Source organism: Pyrus communis, chromosome 1 (genome assembly GCF_041283825.1).
Source record: "Pyrus communis isolate YQ-2024b chromosome 1, ASM4128382v1, whole genome shotgun sequence".
In the NCBI taxonomy this organism is placed as follows: Eukaryota; Viridiplantae; Streptophyta; class Magnoliopsida; order Rosales; family Rosaceae; genus Pyrus; species Pyrus communis.
In genome coordinates, this window is record NC_142565.1 from 14960437 (window position 1) to 14982276 (window position 21840).

Genomic DNA, 21840 nt, shown 5'->3' on the forward strand with positions numbered 1-21840 from the left:
TTCCCAAAAACAAAACCGTGAGGGAATGGTAAGCCCAAAGCGGACAATATCCTGCTACGGTGGTGGAGCGGGCCCGGGAAGTGATACGCCCCGGGCCGGGATGTGACATGGCTGCATGCCTGGGGCTGGCCAGAAAATAGAGCAATCCTGTTGGTTATAACTGACATGATGGCTTAAATTTTTTTTTGAATACAACGGCTAGTCAGCTAACGGTATTCAAAATTTTTTTTGTTTTTGGTTTTTGGGCCAAATTTTTTTTTTTTTTTTTTAAATTCTTAAAAATTTTAATTTTTTTTTTTCTCCTATAAATACCTAAACCATTCATTAAATTTAAGTTCTAATTTTTTTGGTTTTTTGGGCCAGTTATCGTTGTAGTTTTTAAATTTAAATAATAAATTACGTTTGGTCCTATGACCCTTTGGCCTTCGGTTGGAGAAGAGGCAAATATGCCCCTGTACTGTTCATTAAAATATTAATATCTTGGAGGATCTTGGAGGGTCAGAGGGCTAAAACGAGTCTTCTGGCCAGCCATGGGTTAGAGATGGCCTTAGCCGTCGGATTTGAATTTAAGTTGTAGTTTTTGAATAATAAATTATGTTTGGCCCTATAGCCCTTTAGCCTTCAGTTGGAGAAGGTTTTTTGTGACAGGGCTAAAACGAGCCCTATGGCCCTTTGACCCTCGGTTGGAGACGGAGGCAAATATGGCCCTGTACGGTTCATTAAAATATTAATTTCTTGGAGTGCCAGAGGACTAAATCGAGCCCTCGGTTGGAGATGACCTTAGTTTAGCACGACAGACCCTATTTGTCATATAGTTGAAACAAATTCATCGACCATTTTTTGGAGAGATTTTTTAGTGTGATCAATACACGGGGTGGTATATCACGTGTTATTATACAAATGATGTGATGTGTGTTAAAAAGTTAATAACTTAAAAAATAAAATTTCTCATCACTTACATAAAAACACGTAGTGTACCATCTATTTTCTCGCTACAATGAATATTTTTTTTCTTCCATTTTTTGGGGGTTGGAGGTATAGAGTAGGATTCTCTTCTCTTTTTTTTTTTTCCCCTTCCCTTCCCTCATCTCTTATTTAAACGGTTACGATTAAGCTACATTAACATCTTATATTAATTTTTTTTTCTAGAAAAAAATAACAAAGTAAAAAATGTGAGAGAAGAGAATAAAAGGGGATGACAAGAGAAAGAGAGAATCCTAATTTGGGAGGTATGGCCCCCAAAATGTTTGTCATGTTCACATACACTTTTGTTTGTGTGAACTTTAACGAAAAGTTTCAAGTATTGTTCACTTTAACGAAAAATCACATTTTTACACTAAAAAATCAATCCTGATATTATTCATTTTATCATTTATTTTACCTTTACCATTAAAACTCAAAACTTTCATATCTTTTTAATTAGTTTCCTTTTGTTTCCCCTCTAATTGTCAATTCACATCACATGAAAATCGTGCGAAACGACCTCCTTAAATTATTTTGAAATCTGGACCCCACAACAAACCATATCCACCGACCCCTGATTTATTATTGTATTAAAAAAAAACAAAAATCTACGCCCATAGAATTATTTCTCTAATAAAAATAGGACTTACGTGTTGCAGACCTCGGTTTCAAATTGCAAGAGTAGCATGAATCACATGCAACCAACGGTAATATAATATAATCCTGAAAGGCAATGAGCTTACGCGGTACGCGGGGAAGCATATCTCCGCAGTGCACCGCCACTCCATACGATCACACCTCAACACATTTCCCTCTCCTCGCTCCCCTCTACATATCTGCCGCTGTACGCGCGTTTCTCCCAACACAAATTCAAACCCATACTCTACAAGGAAAGTCGAGAGCAGAGAGAGAGAAAGCAACGACATGTCGTTTGGAGTGAAGTTTGCGTTGCCTCCGGAGGACCACGAAGATGCCAACAAGGAACGGGTGGATTTGGTTGATCCAACGGCTCCGAACTTGTCACTTCCGAGCGGGACTTTTCTCATAGCGGCGGAGGCTCTCAAGGATCAGGTACATATTCACCTCAGTTCTTCAATTTATTTACTTTTAACTAATCTTGCTTAATTAGCTCCATCATTAATTAATCAACTAAAATCTTACTTATAATTTCCCAGCTCTTTAAAGATTAAAAAGATTAAAGCTTTAATTTTTTTTTTTTTTTTCGTTTTGAGAATATAGGTGGTGCAGGCTACATGGGAAGGAGGACATGGTTCGGGTACGCCTACGGGTATGGTTTTGGATCCGACAGTGTATACGGGTCTCCTTGGTACGGCTTTTACGTGCTTGAGGTCGTATGAGGCCACGGGTAACCGGCAGGACTTGCTGCTCTGCGCTGATATCGTCCATAAGTGCGGGGCCGTCGCACCTGCGTCCAGCAGGTAATAATTTTTATGGTAAATTACACAAAATTATATCAATCACGACATTATCATACCTTATTTTTTAAAATTGATAATATCATACATTATCTTTAGAATTTGGTCTAATATTATACCCTAGGTTAACTTGACGTAAATTTCTTAGTTAAACGTTGACGTGACTTGATCCGGAATCAATTTTCTATTAAAAAAATAATAAAGAAAAGTTAAAAAAAAAACACCAATTCGTTTCCTCCCCCTTCTCTCTCTTCTCCTCCATCTTCATCTTTTTCCCCCTTCCTGCAAAAAAAAAAAAAGAAAAGAAAACCAATTTGTCTTCCCCCCTCCCCACACCCCACCCACCCTTGCATCCATCCTCCGCACCCACCCTCTGCACCTAACCTCGCACCCACCCTCTTCCCTCCACATCCATTCTCCCCATTTTCTCCTCGCCCAGGTTCTTTACCTGCGGAATCGGCCTGGCGAAGGTTTCCCGATTCCACCTCAATCGGATATGGGTTTTTTTCTTGTTTTTTTGAGTTGCAGGTTGTCGGTGCGAGGGTGGGTGTGGAGGGTTTAGGGAAGACGAGAGGGGAGAAGATAGGAAGGAGGGTCGGGGAAGATGAAGATGAGTTTTTATTTATTTATTATTTTTTTTTATGGGTTGTAGGTTGGGCTCAGGTGGGGGAGAGGAGGGAGGGTTTAGGGAAGACGGGAGGGGAAAAGAAAGGAAGGGGGGGGTCGGGAAAGATGAAGATGGGTTTTTTTTTTTTTTTTTTAAGGTTGCAGGTTGGGCTCAGGTGCGGGTGGGGGGGGGGGTTGAGGGATAGGGGAAGACAAACTGAGGGTGGGTGCGGGGGGGGGGGGGAAGACAAATTGATTTTTCTTTTTTTTTTTCTTTTTTTTTCTGGGTTGCAGGAAGGGGGAAGAAGATGAAGATGGGGGAGAAGACAGAGAAGGGTGGGGGTGGGGGGGGGGGGCGGTGGGGGATAGGGGAAGACAAACTGAGGGTGGGTGCGGGGGGAAGACAAATTGATTTTTCTTCTTTTTTCTGGGTTGCAGGAAGGGGGAAGAAGATGAAGATGGGGGAGAAGAGAGAGAAGGGTTGGGGGGGGGGGGGAAGGGACGAACTGACGGTTTTTTTATTTTTTTATTTTTTAACTTTTCTTTATTATTTTAATATTTAAAAAAATATTAAATGATTTTTTTTAGTTTTTAATAATATTTTAATAGAAAGTAGGTCTCAGTCAAATTTAACTGAGAAATTCACGCCAAACTAATGGAAGGTATAACATTGAATCAAATTCTAAAGATGAGATATGACATTGTCAATTTTAAAAGATGAGGTATGATAGTGTCGTGAGATTCATAGTTGAGGTAGTTTTTTGTTATTTACCCTAATTTTTAATTTTAACAAACGATTATAAGTGACCTTTTATGAAAGGAAAAACAAAAAAAAAAAAGTAAGTGAGAAACCTTCATGGAACAAACATGCGGCAGTTCGAGTATAATAGTACATTCTTACGTGATGAGAAATGTTAAAGAGATTCTCTCAAAATAGAATTCTCTATAGATTCTCTGTCATCTTATAATTTAACGTTAATTCTTGTGTCAACATTATAAAACGGAAAAACATATGATGACAGAGAATCCATAAAGAGATCTACTTTTGTGAAAGCCTTAGCAGTTCTCTTCTCACATATAGTGAAACTTATATGTGTCAAATGTATAATTAGACCTAACGCCATGATATAGGTAACCCGTCTCTCGTAGAATACACAGAATCTTATGGTAAACTATGATAACTTATATTATTTGTAAGTAATAATTCAATCATCATCAATCATGTCATCTGAGTTATAAAATATAATATAAATTGATGGTCTCCGTACTATTAACTGTAATGAGTAATCTGCAAATGAGTTGGGTTTGTGAGTTGGGGGTTGGGTGTCCACAACTATTAAATGTATGTTAAATGATACGTTTTAAATATAAATTTAATTTCATCTAGTGTGTTTTAAATTTTATGCCTATGTGCTAAAATCGACAACCATTTTTATTGTTAAGAAGGATGCGCAGTTTCAATAAATCAAAAGAGATTCATCGATCGCAGAAGGAGAAATGAGTGTGATATCACTATGTGATTAAGTAAGCAGTGTCTTTGATTGATTGGCAATGTTGCTTTTATGCAGGCACGTGACCTTTTTATGTGGTAGGGGAGGAGTGTACGCCCTAGGAGCTGTGGTGGCTAGTTTGATTGGGGACCATGAAAGATGTGGCCTCTATTTGAACCTGTTTCTTGAGGTATTTATATCTAACTCATATTCCCATCTGTGTCCTTTTATTAGTATTGTGAAGCTCTCTCTCTCAGATTTGGTTTTGGATACTTACTTGATAAATATCTCACAACTGGAATAAGCACTACTCACCTCGAGACGGATGGTGTTATTTATACATCTCTTTATTTTTTACTCTGTTAATATTTGTTTTTTGATTCTCTTCGATTTATTTGGTTTAACGATCAGAAATTGAGAATGATGTGTAAAAGGTAAAAAGGGGTATGGGGATAACACCGTCCTATCAAATATGGAATAGTTTAATTAGAAATTTTAGTTCATTAGCAATATCAAATAGTGTCTATTTACATGTTTAAGGGCATGTTTACTTACTAAAAATAGGTATTGGAATCATTTAAATTCTTGAGTGCCATGCGTTTACTAAAATATGGGTACATTAGTCATTTCATTACTTAACGTTTCCATGCATTTACTTACACATAAGTAATCGAAAAACTGCAAGATTTCCCTTAAGATGAGTAATCAAATACCTAAAAATAAGTAATCAGATCGACTGAAGGAGAGTAGTTGATTTGATTCTCTTTTCTTAAAAATATATATTCTTTCGCCAAAACCATCAAAAGTCCGATATGTTAGTTGTACGGAAAATGAACCCCAACTATGTGCTAATGTTCTATTCAACTTCCCAAACAACCTTATCACCTAACTTGCTTTGTTTTAATTCTTTAATTAATTGGACTTTGGAGCATCTACTTTGTGAAATAGTTGAGTAATTGCCTCGAAAGTCTAATCAAAGTTTTGGCTTTTCTTTTAGGTTGTGTTCTTGTAATTTGTCATTGTATTTTCTTGGAATTAGTCATATGCATCCTTCAAAGGAGAGCTAATTAATAACAGTTTAGGGATTTACCTAGTGCTTGCACTAAGGAATCCTCACAACCTCAAATGAGGACTCTAGAATTCACGCGTATTCATTAAAAATACTTAGTACTACGGTGTAATAATATTCCTCTTCACTTGTAAGTGAGAGATGTTAGGTTCAATTCTTTCCAAAATCGAATTTTAACCACATTATTGCTAGCCCATTGTGAGATTAAGCTCATTCTCTCAGTCTTAGTGGAGATAATATCGTTTGTTAAAAAAAAAAAAATTTATAATGTTGTTATTGATATTATTACAAATTTATAAAAAAAAAAAAAAAAAAAACTAGGACAATAAAAATAGTGTACATAATAATTTAGAGTACCAATAACAAAACTCTCAAATTATATGTGGACGCGTCCACAAGAGTGGAAGTCTTTTGACCCCGTGCGGTCAATGTGAAATTTCCTGGTGTGGACCTATGCTTAGGTAGATGGGTGGAAACATATTTGCGGTTTTAACAGTTGGTTGGACGCCACATGACATTACTTAGAAATTCAATTAAAAACTTCCTGACAAAAGATGGTGAGATTTTCGTATTTATATGACTTTCTTTGTGTGCTCCACTAAAAACATATGAAATTTATTTTTGAGAAAGTGGGGGCGGACATCGGTTGGTTCGGCTTGGGTTGGACTCCCATCCGTCATCCCTAAAAGTTTGGGTTGGTATATTTGGAGCCCATAAAACCTACTCAAGTAAATAGACAAACCAACTCACCCAAATGATTTTAGGCGGGTTGGGTTGCACGGGTTCCACGGGCTGGACATAATGCATTTTTTCTTAGTTCTATTGCGAATACGACTGACCAATATTCAAGGCCAATGTTATATTACATGTAAATTATGTGGATTTGGGGGTATAGAATCACCACCTATGAGTCTATGACACTACATCATTCAAATCGAGTATAAGTATGCTAAAGAATTTAATTTTATGAATAATTCGGTTTCAATCGGGTTAATAATATTCTAACCCAACGTGACCTACCTATTAATAAGCGGGTTGGTCGGGTTTTCACTCAAAAATAGTTTTTAAAGCTGAGATCCCAACCCAACCCAAGTAAGCTAAATCATTTCGGTTAGGTTGGTCGGTTGACCCACTAAAATGCACCCACTAAAATGCTCACCCCTAACAGAAAGTGAGATTACATGTCTATAAATCACCCACTAAAATGCTCACCCCTAACAGAAAGTGAGATTACATGTCTATAAATCAGTCTGCTACCAATTTGTTGGGATAACTCCCATATTCAGGACAAAAAAAAAAAAAAAAAAAAGGGGTTGAGATATGACGTGGTGAATTAGTTACATGAAAAAATCTCTTATTTGTAGCTTCTGCATTGTTTTCCCTTGATAATACCTATTTGGTTGACTTTGTACAGGTGGCACAAGAGAAGGCCTTGTCTGTTGGGCCAGAGGAAGGTGGTTTTGGAATGTCGTACGATCTTCTCTACGGGAGAGCTGGGTTTTTATGGGCAGCTTTGTTCATAAACAAGTATCTTGGACAGGACAAGTTACCAAGTGATCTTCTAATGCCTGTTGTGGTTGCTGTGTTAGCTGGTGGTAGGGCGGGCGCATCTCATATCCCGTCCTGCCCGCTTATGTACAGATGGCACGGGACTAGGTACTTAGGGGCAGCCAATGGCATAGCTGGAATTTTGCAAGTGCTGCTTCACTTCCCACTTTGTAATGAGGATGCAGAAGATGTGAAGGCAACTCTTAGATATATGATGGCTAATAGGTTCCCTCGTAGTGGAAACTACCCCTCAAGTGAAGGAAACCCTAGAGACAAGTTGGTGCAGTGGTCTCATGGTGCAGCTGGCATGGCCATAACCTTGTGCAAGGCATCTCAGGTTCGTGTGGTGGCTCTTTCATAAATTTACTTTTCTTAATGCAATTCTCACAGTGGGTAGTCAAAGATCGTTTAGTTTAGTGAGACCTAGTATTCACTTTGTTTGAGTAAGTCCTCGATGCTACTATCATGTACAACGCTTGTTGAATTATAACAAAACGAGTTAGTACTAATAGTGCATGAGCCTTTACCATAACAGTGATCAGATGAAGTTGATGTGGTAACCAAACTTCTGTTATTTTGGAGAGAAATTAACGGTGTATGAAAATAATGCGTGTTTTCTATTTAGACCAACTTGTTAGTAATGTGGGCCGAAAATATAATCGCTGAAGCATTTTCCTTTAGCAAGCTTCAAAGTGTTGATGTCTGTCGATTACCTATTTAAATTTTTTGCAAGATGCATTCAGAGTTATTTGTGATGCTCGACCTTCTCACATATATCCCAAATCCTCAAAGTTTTTCTAGCCCAAAAAGAAGGTCATTGTATGTGTGTATTTTCTGTCTGTCTGCAAGAATATGGGTTAACAGCGGTTCCTGTCCTTTCTTCTTCAGGTGTTTCCAGGTGATCGGGAATTTCGTGATGCTGCAATAGAAGCAGGGGAAGTTGTGTGGAAGAACGGTTTACTGAAGAAGGTAGGACTTGCTGACGGTGTGGCTGGGAATGCCTATGCCTTCCTTTCTCTGTATCGTCTGACTGGAGAGAGCATATACGTAGAGAGAGCAAAGGCATTTGCAAGCTTCTTGTATCATAAGGCTGGAGAGTTTTCGACTGCAGGACGCACTCATGGGGTCGAATATGTCTACTCTCTTTTTCAAGGTCTTGCTGGAACAGCTTGCCTCTGGTTTGATCTTCATGTGCCCGAAAATTCTAGGTTTCCGGGTTATGAACTGTAATAAATTGTGAAAAGTTATGAGATTTATTAGTATATGACTCTAGCCTGACATGTATATATAGATGTGAACTCAAGTAAGACACCTTAATACTAAGGCCCGACTTGTTTTGGTGTGAGAGTATCTATAAGACGAAGTTGCTGCCAGAGGAATCAGTGGTGGAAAGGATGTTAATTGTTAAGGCACAGTTTGACAACTATTTTGTTGTTTTCATTTTTGATGTAAATGTATATGACATATTGGAACTAAATTTAAGCACCGCAGCTGAGAGAGGACCTGTGGCAAACCCGACTACCTATAAAAGAACAAACAACCACGATTAACCTAAAGTACCGATAAGGCATCTACCAAATATTCTCCGACAGTCAAGTTAGTAAGCGGTATTAAGATTCAAGTAGTGAGCAAGATAATAAAGTGTGCGTTATGAAAGCGTTACCAAAGATAAAACCCTAGATGAGGGTATTTATATTCGTTGGGAGAGGGATCTATTAGGATATAGAATCCATATTAAATTGGCATAGTCTAAGAGGAATCTAGGATTAGATATTATGTCCTCTTAGAAATGTGATTACTTGCAGTGCATGTCAATCCCTAGGTTGCAAAAATCTCCAAGAATATAGGAAACCGTCTGATCCTTAAGGTTTTCGTATCTTGTGGAATAAGAATGGTCAATCTGGGCGAAGAGCCTATCTTTCCGGAGCATAGTAGGATGTTGTGGGATCGGTGGTCTATTTGAGTAACTTAATCTGATCGGAGATGTTGGGTCCGTGTACGTATTCCGATCCACCTTTCTCTAGCCCTAGAAAATCCTTATCCCATAATTGCCCCTAACTATGTATCTGAAAAGGTGTTCATGTTGAGGATGGATAGCTATCCAAAGACCATGTCTTATGGAATATATCAAAATACATACCGGTTAAGATTCTTTTGCAATCTGGCCTCGTTATCATTGCAAAGTAGTAGAGACGTTCCAAATTCAAATGCGCAACCTCGAAAATTATGTCGTAGTGACAACAATGATGGGAGACATTGCTTCGCACATGTAAAAGAAACGATGAGCTACTTTTTCTGTTACCAAGCTATTTTGGCTGCCAAACACACAAATCTCGAGGTGAGACGGTCCAAATTCCTCCTCCAATTCCTCATGTATAAATTTTTTTCTATGTTATAGGAAACCTCTTTGAGAGTTCTAGCCTTCCAAACCTTCAAATTACCAAATTTCTACTTTAATTCTTTGAAAAAAAAAAAAAAAAAAAGAAGACATCTTTGAGCATGGAACTAACTCTTACCAACAATCACAACACTTTCTTTGAACCTCCGATGATTAGAGAACGCATCCAAGAGGATTGTGATTCTTTCACCGACCATAGCCAAGATTTTTTTGAGTGGGATATGAATTTGCTACAATTTCTTGGGAATGAACTTCATTTTCCTGTCAAGTTTCTCCTTCTTAGCCTTCACGTTCTGCACCTTAGTCAAAGGCGATATCCTCTTCATTGACTTTGCATGATTCAGTTGGAGCGGAGTGTCGAGATTCTTGAGCGGGTTTTTCTTCATTAGATATGAATGTTCGAACAATTAACATCTTTATTGTCGTGGTTTCAGAATTTCTTATCATTGTCTTTTTTCTCCAAAGATTAATCAAATAATTTTTTTTTTATTAAAAAAATTCAGAGACTATGAGCATGTGAGAAAATCAAGGGGTAAGAAATTTCGAAAGGAATTGCAATAGCCTTCTACAAGAATTAAATCAAGCTCGCAATCAAAGTATTGATTTGTTGTAGCAAAAATCCGATATCTGCATTCTTGATGAATTTTACCTTCAAAACAATTAAACACCTTTGATCAAAGACCAAAGCCACGAGTCCATGTAATGGAGCGAGGGGAGTCTGGCCAATGGATCTTCGATGTCTAAGTCAGGTTTTCTGAAAAGAGAGAGAGTTTTAGGGCTTAATTGCGTAACAAAAACTTACTAAAATTTGGTGGAGAATGAGATATTTATGAGGGGTGGATTTTTGCTCACCACCACAACTATGGTGTATGCTCACCATACACCTAATCATTTGCCATGTATCATTTCACCTAACTCTAGTGAACTTTCACATTAAATGTTACTATTTCAATTTTGAAAAAAAATAACCAAGATTAAGTGAAAGAACACGTGTCAGATGATTGGTATGGTGAACATACACCAAAGTTTAGTGAGGTAAGCAAAAATGCTCCCATATATAAGGAGATAGCTGACCACATGCATAGGGATTGCCGTGCCATTTTTCGACGTCCCCGTTGATGTGTCATCTGTTGGATGTATTAGAAGATAGCCGGCCACTTGAGAAATAATCCTGAAGATATTATTTAATTAATAATATCTTGAAATTATCTCGTGGAATCCTTGATTGGATTTGATGGTGATTCATTATTGAGTTGGTCTTCAATAAGGAAAGCTTTAAAGATAGAATTTCACTATTAATCCAATCTTTAATACCTCCTTGGAATGGACATGAAAGCTTGGAGAAGTCGTAGTTGGCAACTTCAGGTCTTCTTAAGAATTAAATCGTGTGCAGAATGAATGTGGGTCGTGTGCATCCTCGTCACTCGTGGGCAAAACTCCACATGTCAGTTCAATAATTTTTCTGTATTATTTTTGGCTCCACAATTGGATTCCCCTAGAATTCATTTTTCATCTTCTGACTATCTCTACCCAATTGATTCCAAACTTTTTATTTGCTTTTGGAATCTGAATATTTTTAATCCTTTTTTGGTTGAATTTCTTCCGTGTAAGAGGTGGGGTTGCGATATTGGGGGGTGCTCGGGGGTGGTGGTGGGTGGATGGGTGGCTAGGGGTGGTGTTTGTTGTACTGAAGTGGGAGGGAGGGAGGGTGGATGGTGGTTCCGACTCCTTCCTTTTGTTGTTTCTCGAGTTTCAATTAATCTTTACTCTTTTTTAGTTTTTGTTTTCTTAATTTTAAAACATTAGGTTTTTTATTTAATATTTTCATGTGGCATCATATCATTAGACTTGGGAGTCTCCACACACATGCCATGTAAGCAAGCAACATAAAAATTAATGAGAGTAGACGGAAGGATTAAAGTGGTGGAGAGAGGATCATCGACTGGATCCTTTGTGAGGATCTCAGGAATCCTCCAATCACATCAGTTTATCATACATCATGCGGCCAGTTTTTATCAGGTACTATTTATATTCAATTTTAAATAAAAAAAATTACAATGATTTCTGACCGTACAATGTACGATGAACATATGTGATTGGAGGATTCAGCAAGGATCCTCCTGGAAATTTGTATAGATAAAAACATGAAAAATGACAGTGATGATTTTGAAACTTAAGAGTGCATTTGTTGCAACGGACTATCTCGGACTGGACTAATTTCAGGGACTAAATTGAATTGGCTTGACATGGACTAAGTAGTATAAGGATACTGAAGCATTTGGTACAGTGTCAGATTAAATCACGAACTAAATTATTTTAGAGTTAAAATACTTTTTTTCTCATTTTTAATTCATTTTATCAATATATTTTTTTATTATTAATGCACACTTTTTTTTATTTGACTCTCTATCCCTAGTCCCTTTACTTTTCTTCTTTGGTTTGCATTTTCTTCTTCGCAAGACCAGATTTGCTCCCACTAATAATCAAACCATAAACTTTCTCTTCTTTTCATTTGCTTTCTCTCCAATTAAAACCCATATTCCTCTTCTTTTAATTTACTTTCTCTTCAAATCAAACACAGAAAAATCCCTTCTTCTTTTTTTTTTTTTTTTTTTTTCCAATTTAAAGAGGCTCGGATCGTTGGATTTGCAAAATGATTTCAATTGATCTCTACAAATCGACGACAAAGTTACAGACACATCTTCCTAGCAGAGCGCTTGGCGGCCTCGAGGAGGACACGAAGATCAGTGGTGCGAGATCTGGAGTTGCGGGCAGGGCTTGTGTGAGAGATGAAGCTACTGAATCGGTTGATTGCAGGCTGAGGAAAGAAGAAAAGCTTAATGGCGATAGGTTGGGGATTTGTGGAAGATGATGAATTCGAAGCCTCATCACGATGATGATGCAAAGAGCTGGTCTTAGCAATCCCATCCTTTTTGCCCGACCTCGTTAAGCCCAGCAAATGAAGAGTCTAGTTGGAACAATTCTGAGCTCCCCCCCTTAAACTCGGTCCTGGCTTGCACCAAACACAGATTAATATTCTTAGCTAAGTCAGTCTAGTCCAGTTAAGCTTAGGAAGGGCAAACAAACACGCCCTAAAAGACTAAAATTATGACTTTACAATGCCTAAAAGGACTATTTTGTGAAAACCCTAATTTAAGCACTATTTCTATATATAATAAGGCCTGCTCGTTTAAATACAATAACAAGACCTTGGGCCTTTGTCCAGCTGGGTCTAGGGTATTTAGCCTAGCAATAATCTTGATAGCTTGGTAGAAAGATATAAAGCCCAAAACTTTTGCAAAGGCCATTATCAAGATTATACAGGGAGAGGTACCCAATTGTGTGATAACTCATCTATTGCATGCATTTATACCATCCATTTCTAGTCTATTTGTGATATTTTTGAGTTAAACTAGTTGCATTTTACCTTATTTTGTGTTAGTGTGCAGTTACATGTACTTTATGATCAATTTGAAGGCAAAAGAAGTGAATACATGCCATTTTTGGAGCTGACCCTTATTCAAACGTGGAGAGAAGTTTAGTGGCAGTTTTGGAGCCAAAATAAAATTGTTACTTGTTTTGAAGCCCAAATAAAGAATCCAAAGTGAATCTGGCTAGTTAGGAGACCAAGAGCAAAATGGGAAAGGAATTGGAATATCTAACCTGATTCAGAGGAGCCAAATAAGGAAAAACGTTCAAAACTTTGGCTTAATGGTTGGGATCACCTTGCAATTAGTTGCAGCCCCATTTAGCATCTAAATACTAGGGTTTCAGATCACTTTTACACAAGCCCCCCTTGGGGGTCGCCCAGAGCTCTCTCTCTTCTCTTTCTTTGGCCTTTCTTCTAGAAACAAAACCCTATTTCCATTCGCCATCCGCTGCCACCGAAGAAACCACGCAGCTGCGCTGTTCTTGGAGAAGTTCAACATCAGAATTGCTTCAAGGGGGTTTCTTCTATGAACTTTAATTTCACTCATGTTGTTCTTGATATTTATATATTTTGCAATCATGTTGTGTAATTAAGTTCATAGTTGGGGAATTCGGTGTAGCCTTGCAAACCTACTCTATTTTATTAAGTTAAAGTATTCAAATTACCAATCTGTGTTCTTGTTTCATTCACTGATTTTATAGTATAATTTGTTTGTTAATCTTAATGTTTGATCACCATTAGGGCTGCTTATGAATTATTTGATCAAGGTTATAGTACACGTCATGCTTAATCTTGGTGGACATGTAAATGAATGAATAAACTGCTATGCATACGTCCTGCCATGTGATTTCTTTGGTTCTTTGAAGTTTTCTTGTTCTTCATGGATTCTTACTTGCTAATCTAAGTTGAACATCACAACTAGGTTGCAGATTAGGAGTACTTGATCACAACCACACATCAAATGGATGATCATAAATAAGTAAAACGAACCCTAGTTATAGATTGGATAGTTGAATGTGTTTTGACTTAATTTTCATGGAATTGACTTGTAATGGTGAAATCGGTATCCTAGTTCCGTTCCCATCGTTTTTGAATCAATCTATCATTCATCTTTATCTTGTCTTGCATTTTAAGTTACCTTAGCTTTCAAAACAAAAATCTAAATTCAATTTTTATTTTCATTGCTTAGTTAGGGTTCATATAAAGCTAGTAATTTGTAGAGTTATAATCAGTTCCTGTGGTTCGACACCTTTACTTGTGCCATTATACTATCCTTATATTTGCACTTAAAAGAAACACAACATTGCGTTTGTAATTAAGAAAATGTTTTTCGTTTTATTTAACTAATAAAATATTATATAGAAAAGTACCACTGCTCCGTGCCTTCCAGAAATAGTTATTATTGGCGATTGCTTGTTATTTGCAAAAGTTGAAGGATCACGCTTCCACTAACTTATGTGTTAATAAATCATTTTTCCACACGTAATGATTTGTAGAGGAATATGTGCTCACGGATGATCCTTGACTCCACCAACTTAATTAGTGTTAACAAATTTTTTTTTAATTGGAATTTGGAGGAGGTATGCTTGCATGGATGATCATCGACTCCACTTGTGATCCTCTCAAGGACACGCGTGGACTACCCTTGGCCTTTCAATCGATCTTTCTAGAAAGGGGTATATAATTAAGAGAACACAATCTTATCAAGTTAAATAATTTAAAAACATTAACATTTGTTAAAAGTGTCAAATTACTATCCAGTAATATAATAAACTTATTAATTTTTATTTTTATTTTTATTTTTTTATCTAACAAACGATATTATCTATGAGGAAGTGAGTCATAACCTCACAATGAACTAGCAACAATGTAGTTCAAATTCCTCTTTGTAGAAATTCGAACTTAAAACTTCTTTAATTTTGAACAAATGATATTATCTATTCTAAAGGGAGTGGGGTGGGCTAACCTCACTATTGGCTAGCAATAATATAATTCAAATTCGTCTTTGGCAAGAATCGAACTTAAAACTTCTCACTTACAAATAAAGAGAAATACTACTAGATCGTGATACTAAGTGACATAAACTTACGAGTTAAAGGGATTGTATATTTAATTCCTTTGCCACAAAATTTTCTCTCAAGGCACATAAAAAGGGGGAATCTATAGCATTTAATTGTATGAATAACTACATATACATCCAAATTATAAGACTATATTTTAGAGAGACCAAGTTTTTTTTTTTTTTTTTTTTTAAAGAGTGACAAAACTTATCTATATGATATGTGACGTCATGATTGTTTTTTAAATTTCTTTTGTATTTACAATTTTACCCTATATAATTAAAATGTTTATCTCTATCTCCTTATTTGTATTGTTTATTTTTCTTTTTTCTTTTTCGTCATTTTCTCTCTCTTCTTTCTCCTTCATTCCTTCTCTCTCTTATTTCTTTTTCCCACTTCTCTGAGTTCTCTCTCCCTCGTTTGCTTCTCCTTCATATTGTTTCCTAAACTTACAAGTGTTTGTTTTATCTTTTTTAAGAACTATTGGAATTTTTTATTAGTATTTTTTTAAAAGTATTTGATTTTGAGTATTTGATTGATTTGAATGCATGAATTTTGAAACTGATCTTTCAAAAATGAAGGAATTTTGAAATTGATCTTGTAGAAATGTTGGAAATTTGAAACTGATATTGCAGAAGCGCTAATTTTTTTTTTTAAACTAATCTTGCATAAATGCTGGAATTTTAAAATTAATCTTGGAGAAATGCTGAAATTTAACTGATTTTGCAGAGGTGTGAGAATTTTTTAAACTGATCTTGCAGAAATGCTGGAATTTTGAAACTAATCTTGCAAGAAGTGCTAGAATTTTGAAATTGATCTTGCAGAAGTGCCAAATTTTTGAAACTGATCATGCAGAACTGTTGAAATTTTTGAAACTCATATTGCGGAAGTGTTGAAATTTGGAAACTGATCTTGAAGAAGTGCCAAATTTCAAAATTCATCTTGTAGAAATGTTGGAATTTTGAAACTGATCTTGCGGAAGTGTTGAAATTTTGAAATTGATCTTAAGGAAGTGCAGAAAATTTTGAAACTGATCTTACAGAAATGCTAATTTTGAAACTGATCTTGCAAAAGTGCTGAATTTTTTGAAATTAATCTTGTAGAAATGCTAGAACTTTGAAACTAATCTTACGGAAGTGCTGGAATTTTGAAAATGATCTTGTGGATGTGCGAAATTTTTTGAAACTGATCTTGTAAAAGTTCATGAGTTTTGAAGTCGATCTTGCAAAAGTGCAAAAAAATAATTTTCACGAATCTAAAATAAATTTGAAGGTTTTTAGATGGTGTCAGCTTGTAGTTTTGTTTTGGTTAAGTAACAAGTTTATTGGGAGCACCGCTAAAATTTCAAAATTTTGGTTTGCTTGTTTTTGGGTTAGGTTTGTTAGGGTTTGAGTTTTTGTCTCTCCTTGAAATAATTCAAAACTAAAGAGATTCTATGAAATGTATTTTGTTTTTTTGTCTCCATAGGTAAGGCACGTTTGATAATCATTTAGCTTTAAAGTTTTATAGTTTTTACTCTTTGTGTTTAAAATATGATGAAATTACTATATAGAGGAAAAAATGATAAAGAAAAGTGGGGAAAAGATGGTCTGATAAATGTAGAAGAAATGGTGAAAACGATTTTAAGTTGTTTTCCCTTTTAACATTTTGTTCTTTATTCATTCATCTTTATTTCTTTTTTCCGCTTTCATCATGCTTTTTAATTCATCATTTTTCATATTTATTTCTCATATACTAGCCTTTATGCACGCGCGTGGCATTTTTTGAATCACAACATGCCACGCATGACTTACACATTTTAAATGTATTTATATACGTAAATTGACAAAAGGAAAGTTAAATATTTGAAATAAATGAATAATCTTAGATCATGTTAGAAGAAACCCCTTGTAAGCCAATTATTGCTAGCTCATTGTGAGGCAAAACCCGACCCCTCCCCATTAGTGTAGATAATACTGTTTGTTAAAAAAAAAAATTATTTGACAACTAATTTAATCACATTATTATCTGCTTGCGAAAGATCTTTTTTATAAACGGAATTACATGCCTCTTAAGATGTTTTGAACGTGTTTAAAAATAGAGAAAATAATATTTAATACACAACTGATTGAATCACATTATTGTTAGCCTATTATAAGGCTAAGCGCACCCCTCACCCTTAGTGTAGATAATATCGTTTGTTAAAAAAAAAAAAACAATCATTTGACAACTAATTTAATCACATTATTATCCGCATGCCAAATACCTTTTTTATTTTTATTTTTTATAACCGGCATTACACGTCTCTTAAGATGTTTTAACGTGTTTTAAAATAGAGAAATTGAATCACATTATTGCTAGCCTATTGTGAGGTAGTTAATTAAAAAAAAAAACAGCACAAAAAAACTAATTAAAATTATGAAGGCATTTTTTGAATCACAGTATGCTATGCACGACTTACATGTTTTAAATGTATATATATGCGTAAATTGACAAAAAAAAAAGTCAAATATTAGAAGTAAATGAATTATCTTAGATCATGCTAGAAGAAACACTTCGTAAACCAATTAAAGCAGCTGAATTCACATAATAAAATCTGTCTCTATAGAATTTACATTAAAAATAGAGAAAATAATATTTAATAAACAATTGATTAAATCACATCATTGCTAGCCCATTATGAGGCTAAGCGTACCCCCACCCCTTAATGTAGATAATATCGTTTGTTAAAAAAAAAAAATAATCATTGAACAACTAATTTAATTACATTATTATTTGCGTGGGAAAGACCTTTTTTTTTTTTTTATAACCGGCATTACACGGCTCTTATGATGTTTTGAACATGCTTAAAAATAGAGAAAATAATATTTAATAAATAATTGATTGAATCACATTATTGCTAGTCTATTATGAGGCTAAGCCCACCTCCTCCCCCTCAGTGTAGATAATATCGTTTGTTAAAAAAAAAATACAAGGGGTGTGCTATCCACACACCCCTTTTTACTTCTCACGCACCCTTTGTTAATTTCTGCCCGTTGATTTTCTTCAATTCATCCGATCCGACGGTCGAAAAGTAGAAAGGTGTGTGAGAATTAAAAAAGGGTGTTGGATATCACACCCCAAAAAGCAATCATGTGGCAACTAATTTAATGTAATTGAATCACATTATTTTCCACATGCGAAAGACTTTTTCTATAACCGGCATTACTTATCTTTTAAGATGTTTTGAACGTGTTTAAAAATAGAGAAAATAATATCTAATAAACAAATGATTGAATCATATTATTGTTAGCCCATTGTGAGACTAAGTGTACCCCCTCCTTCTTAGTGTAGATAATATTGTTTGTTAAAAAAAACAATCATTTGACAACTAATTTAATCACATTATTATCCGTATGCGAAAGACTTTTTTATAACCAGCATTACACGCCTCTCAAGATGTTTTGAATATGTTTAAAATTGAAAAAATAATATTTAATAAACAACTGATTGAATCACATTATTGCTAGTCCATTGTGGCTAAGCCCACCCCCTTCCCCTTAGTGTAGATAATATCGTTTGTTAACAAAAAACAATCATTTGACAACTAATTTAATCACATTATTATCTGTGTGCGAATGACTTTTTTTTTATAATCGGCATTACACGCCTCTTAAGATGTTTTGAACGTGTTTAAAAATAGAGAAATTGATTCACATTATTGCTAGCTTATTGTTAGGTACTAATTAAAAAAAACAATTATTTGACAACTAATTTAATGTAATTTAATTGCATTATTATCCTCGTGTGAAAACCTTTTTTTATAACTGGCATTACATGACTTTTAAGATGTTTTGAATGTGTTTAAAAATAGAGAAAATAATATTTAATAAACAACTGATTGAATCAGATTATTACTAGCCCATTGTGAGGCTAAGCCCGCCCTTTCCCCCTTAGTGTAGATAATATCGTTTGTTTAAAAAAAAAAAAACATTTGACAACTAATTTAACCACATTATTATTTGCATGTGAAATACTATTTTTATAACCGGGTTTACACGCCTCTTAAGATGTTTCGAACTTGTTGAAAATAGAGAAAATAATATTTAATAAACAACTGATTGAATCACATTATTGCTAATCCATTGTGAGGCTAAACCCACCTCTCCCCCTTAGTGTAGATAACATTGTTTGTTAAACAAAAAAAGCAATCATTTGACAACTAATTTAATCACATTATTATCCGCATGTGAAAGACATTTTTTATAACCAGCATTATACGTCTCTTAAGATGTTTTGAATGTGTTAAAAAATAGAGAAATCGAATCACATTATTGGTAGCCTATTGTGAGTTACTAATTGAAAAAAAAAAAACAATTATTTGACAACTAATTTAATCACTTTATTATCCGAATGCGAATGATATTTTTTATAACCGGCATTACAACCTTTTAAGATGTTTTGAACGTGTTTTAAAAATAGGGAAAATAATATTTAATAAACAACTGATTGAATCACATTATTGCTAGCCCATTTTGAGGCTAAGCCCACACCCATATGTAAGATCCCACATCGTCCAGGGGAGTGATCTTTAAATGTATATTCTCATCCCTACCTAGCACGAGGCTTTTTGGAAGTTCACTGGCTTCGGGTTCCGTAGGAACTTCGAAGTTAAGCGAGAAGGGGGCTAGAGCAATCCTATGATGGGTGACCCACTGGGAAGTTGCTCGTGAGTTCACAAAAACAAAACCGTGAGGGAATGGTAAGCCCAAAGCGGACAATATCGTGCTACGGTGGTGGAATGGGCCCGGGAAGTGGTCCTGCCCGGGTGGGGATGTGACAATTTGGTATCAGAGCCTAACCCTGGGCGTGGTGTGCCGACGAGGACGTCGGGCCCTTAAGGGGGGTGGATTGTAACATCCCACATCGCCCAGGGGGGTGATCCTTAAATGTATATTCCCATCCCTACCTAGCACGAGGCCTTTTGGGAGCTCACTGGCTTCGGGTTCCGTAGGAACTCCGAAGTTAAGCAAGAAGGAGGCTAGAGCAATCCCATGATGAGTGATCCACTGAGAAGTTGCTCGTGAGTTCCCAAAAACAAAACCGCGAGGGAATGGTAAGCCCAAAGCGGACAATATCGTGCTACGGTGGTGGAGCGGGCCCAGGAAGTGGTCCTGCCCGGGCGGGGATATGACACCACCCCTTTAGTATCCCCTTAGTATAGATAATATCATTTGTTAAAAAAAATAATAATTATTTGACAACTAATTTAACCACATTATTATCTGCGCACGAAATACTGTTTTTATAACTGGCATTACATGCATCTTAAGATGTTTTGAACGTGTTTAAAATAGAGAAAATAATATTTAATAAACAACTGATTGAATCACATTATTGCTAGTCCATTGTGAGGCTAAGCCCACCCCTCACCCTTAGTGTAAATAATATCGTTTGTTAAAAAAAAAAAAAAACAATCATTTGACAACTAATTTAATCATATTATTATTCGCGTGCGAATGACCTTTTTTATAACCAGCATTACACGCATCTTAAGATGTTTTGAACGTGTTTAAAAATAGAGAAATTGAATCACATTATTAGTAGCCTATTGTGAGGTACTAATTAAAAATAAAAAAACAAAAAAATTAATTATTAAAAAAATACTATTAAAATGATGAAAATGCCTCTGCCTTATTTGATCCATATTTTGGGATGCATTTGAAGTTTTTTTTGTCTTTGTTGAGGTTTGGTGACACCAAAATCACTATTCATCCTTAGTGTAAATAATATCGTTTGTTAAAAACCAATAGTGAAAATAATTTAATTACATTATTATCTGCGTGCGAAAGACTTTTTTAATAACCAGTGTTACATGCCTCTTAAGATGTTTTGAATGTGTTTAAAATAGTGAAAATAATATTTAAAAAATAACTGATTGAATTACATTATTGCTAGCCCATTATGAGGCTAAGCCCACCCCTCCCTCTTAGTGTAGATAACATCGTTTGTTAGAAAAAAACAATCATTTGACAACTAATTTAATCATATTATTATCCGCGTGTGAATGACCTTTTTTATAACTAGCATTACATGCCTCTTAAGACGTTTTGAACGTGCTTAAAAATAAAGAAATTGAATCATATTATTATTAGCCTATTATGAGTTACTAATTAAAAAAAACACAAAAAATTAATTATTAAAAAAAATACTATTAAAATGACAAAAATGTCCTTGCCTTATTAGACGCATTATTTTGGGATGCCTTTGAAATTTTTTTGTCTTGGAAGCAACTTGGTAACACGTCCAAAACCACTATTCACTTTTCCTATTGGTTGTATATATATATTCGCAAAAAAGAAGTGGAAAACGAAATTATTACCAAAAACAAGTCCTAAACTTTTCACACGGTTCTAAATTGCTATAATAATAACAATCTCAATTGTAATTATTTGGCCATTGGTCAGCATAAAACACTAGATTATCACTCTCTTTAATGTATTCAGTGGTCAAATGACATGAAATATCATTCTAAATCATGGGACAGATGCCTTCACCTAAATGGTTTCTTTCTTCTTCCTTGATAGGGATATCTGCAGCAGCAGCAGCCGCAGCAGCTCCCTTATATTTTGCTAACTGAAAAGAAAGTTTCCATATCTCTGCATGCTCATATTTAGCTGTCTGTTGTGCATTATTTAGACAACTTTTATGCTAGAAAACAAGAAAGAACAAAATACATGATTTTAAAGTGAAAACGCCAAAACCACTTTGGTCTACCAATTCGCCTGCGTCCAATCAAATGACCATCAGAAATCACAGACTGTCGAACAGTGAGAGGTTAGTGATGGCTGCACGCACAGGTGTTTGATGTTTGGAGAGAGA

General features: G+C 35.4%; 1 protein-coding gene across 1 annotated transcript; it reads left to right on the top strand.

Moving 5' to 3' along the window:
* Nucleotides 1–1690: 1690 nt before the first annotated feature.
* Nucleotides 1691–8538, top strand: LOC137721315 (lanC-like protein GCL1). The gene is made up of 5 exons (XM_068460415.2): nt 1691–2034; nt 2203–2402; nt 4574–4685; nt 6979–7449; nt 8001–8538. The coding sequence occupies exons 1-5, from the start codon at nt 1888–1890 to the stop codon at nt 8340–8342; spliced, it is 1272 nt and encodes a 423-aa protein (XP_068316516.2). The 5' UTR covers nt 1691–1887; the 3' UTR covers nt 8343–8538.
* The last annotated feature ends 13302 nt before the right edge of the window (nt 8539–21840 follow it).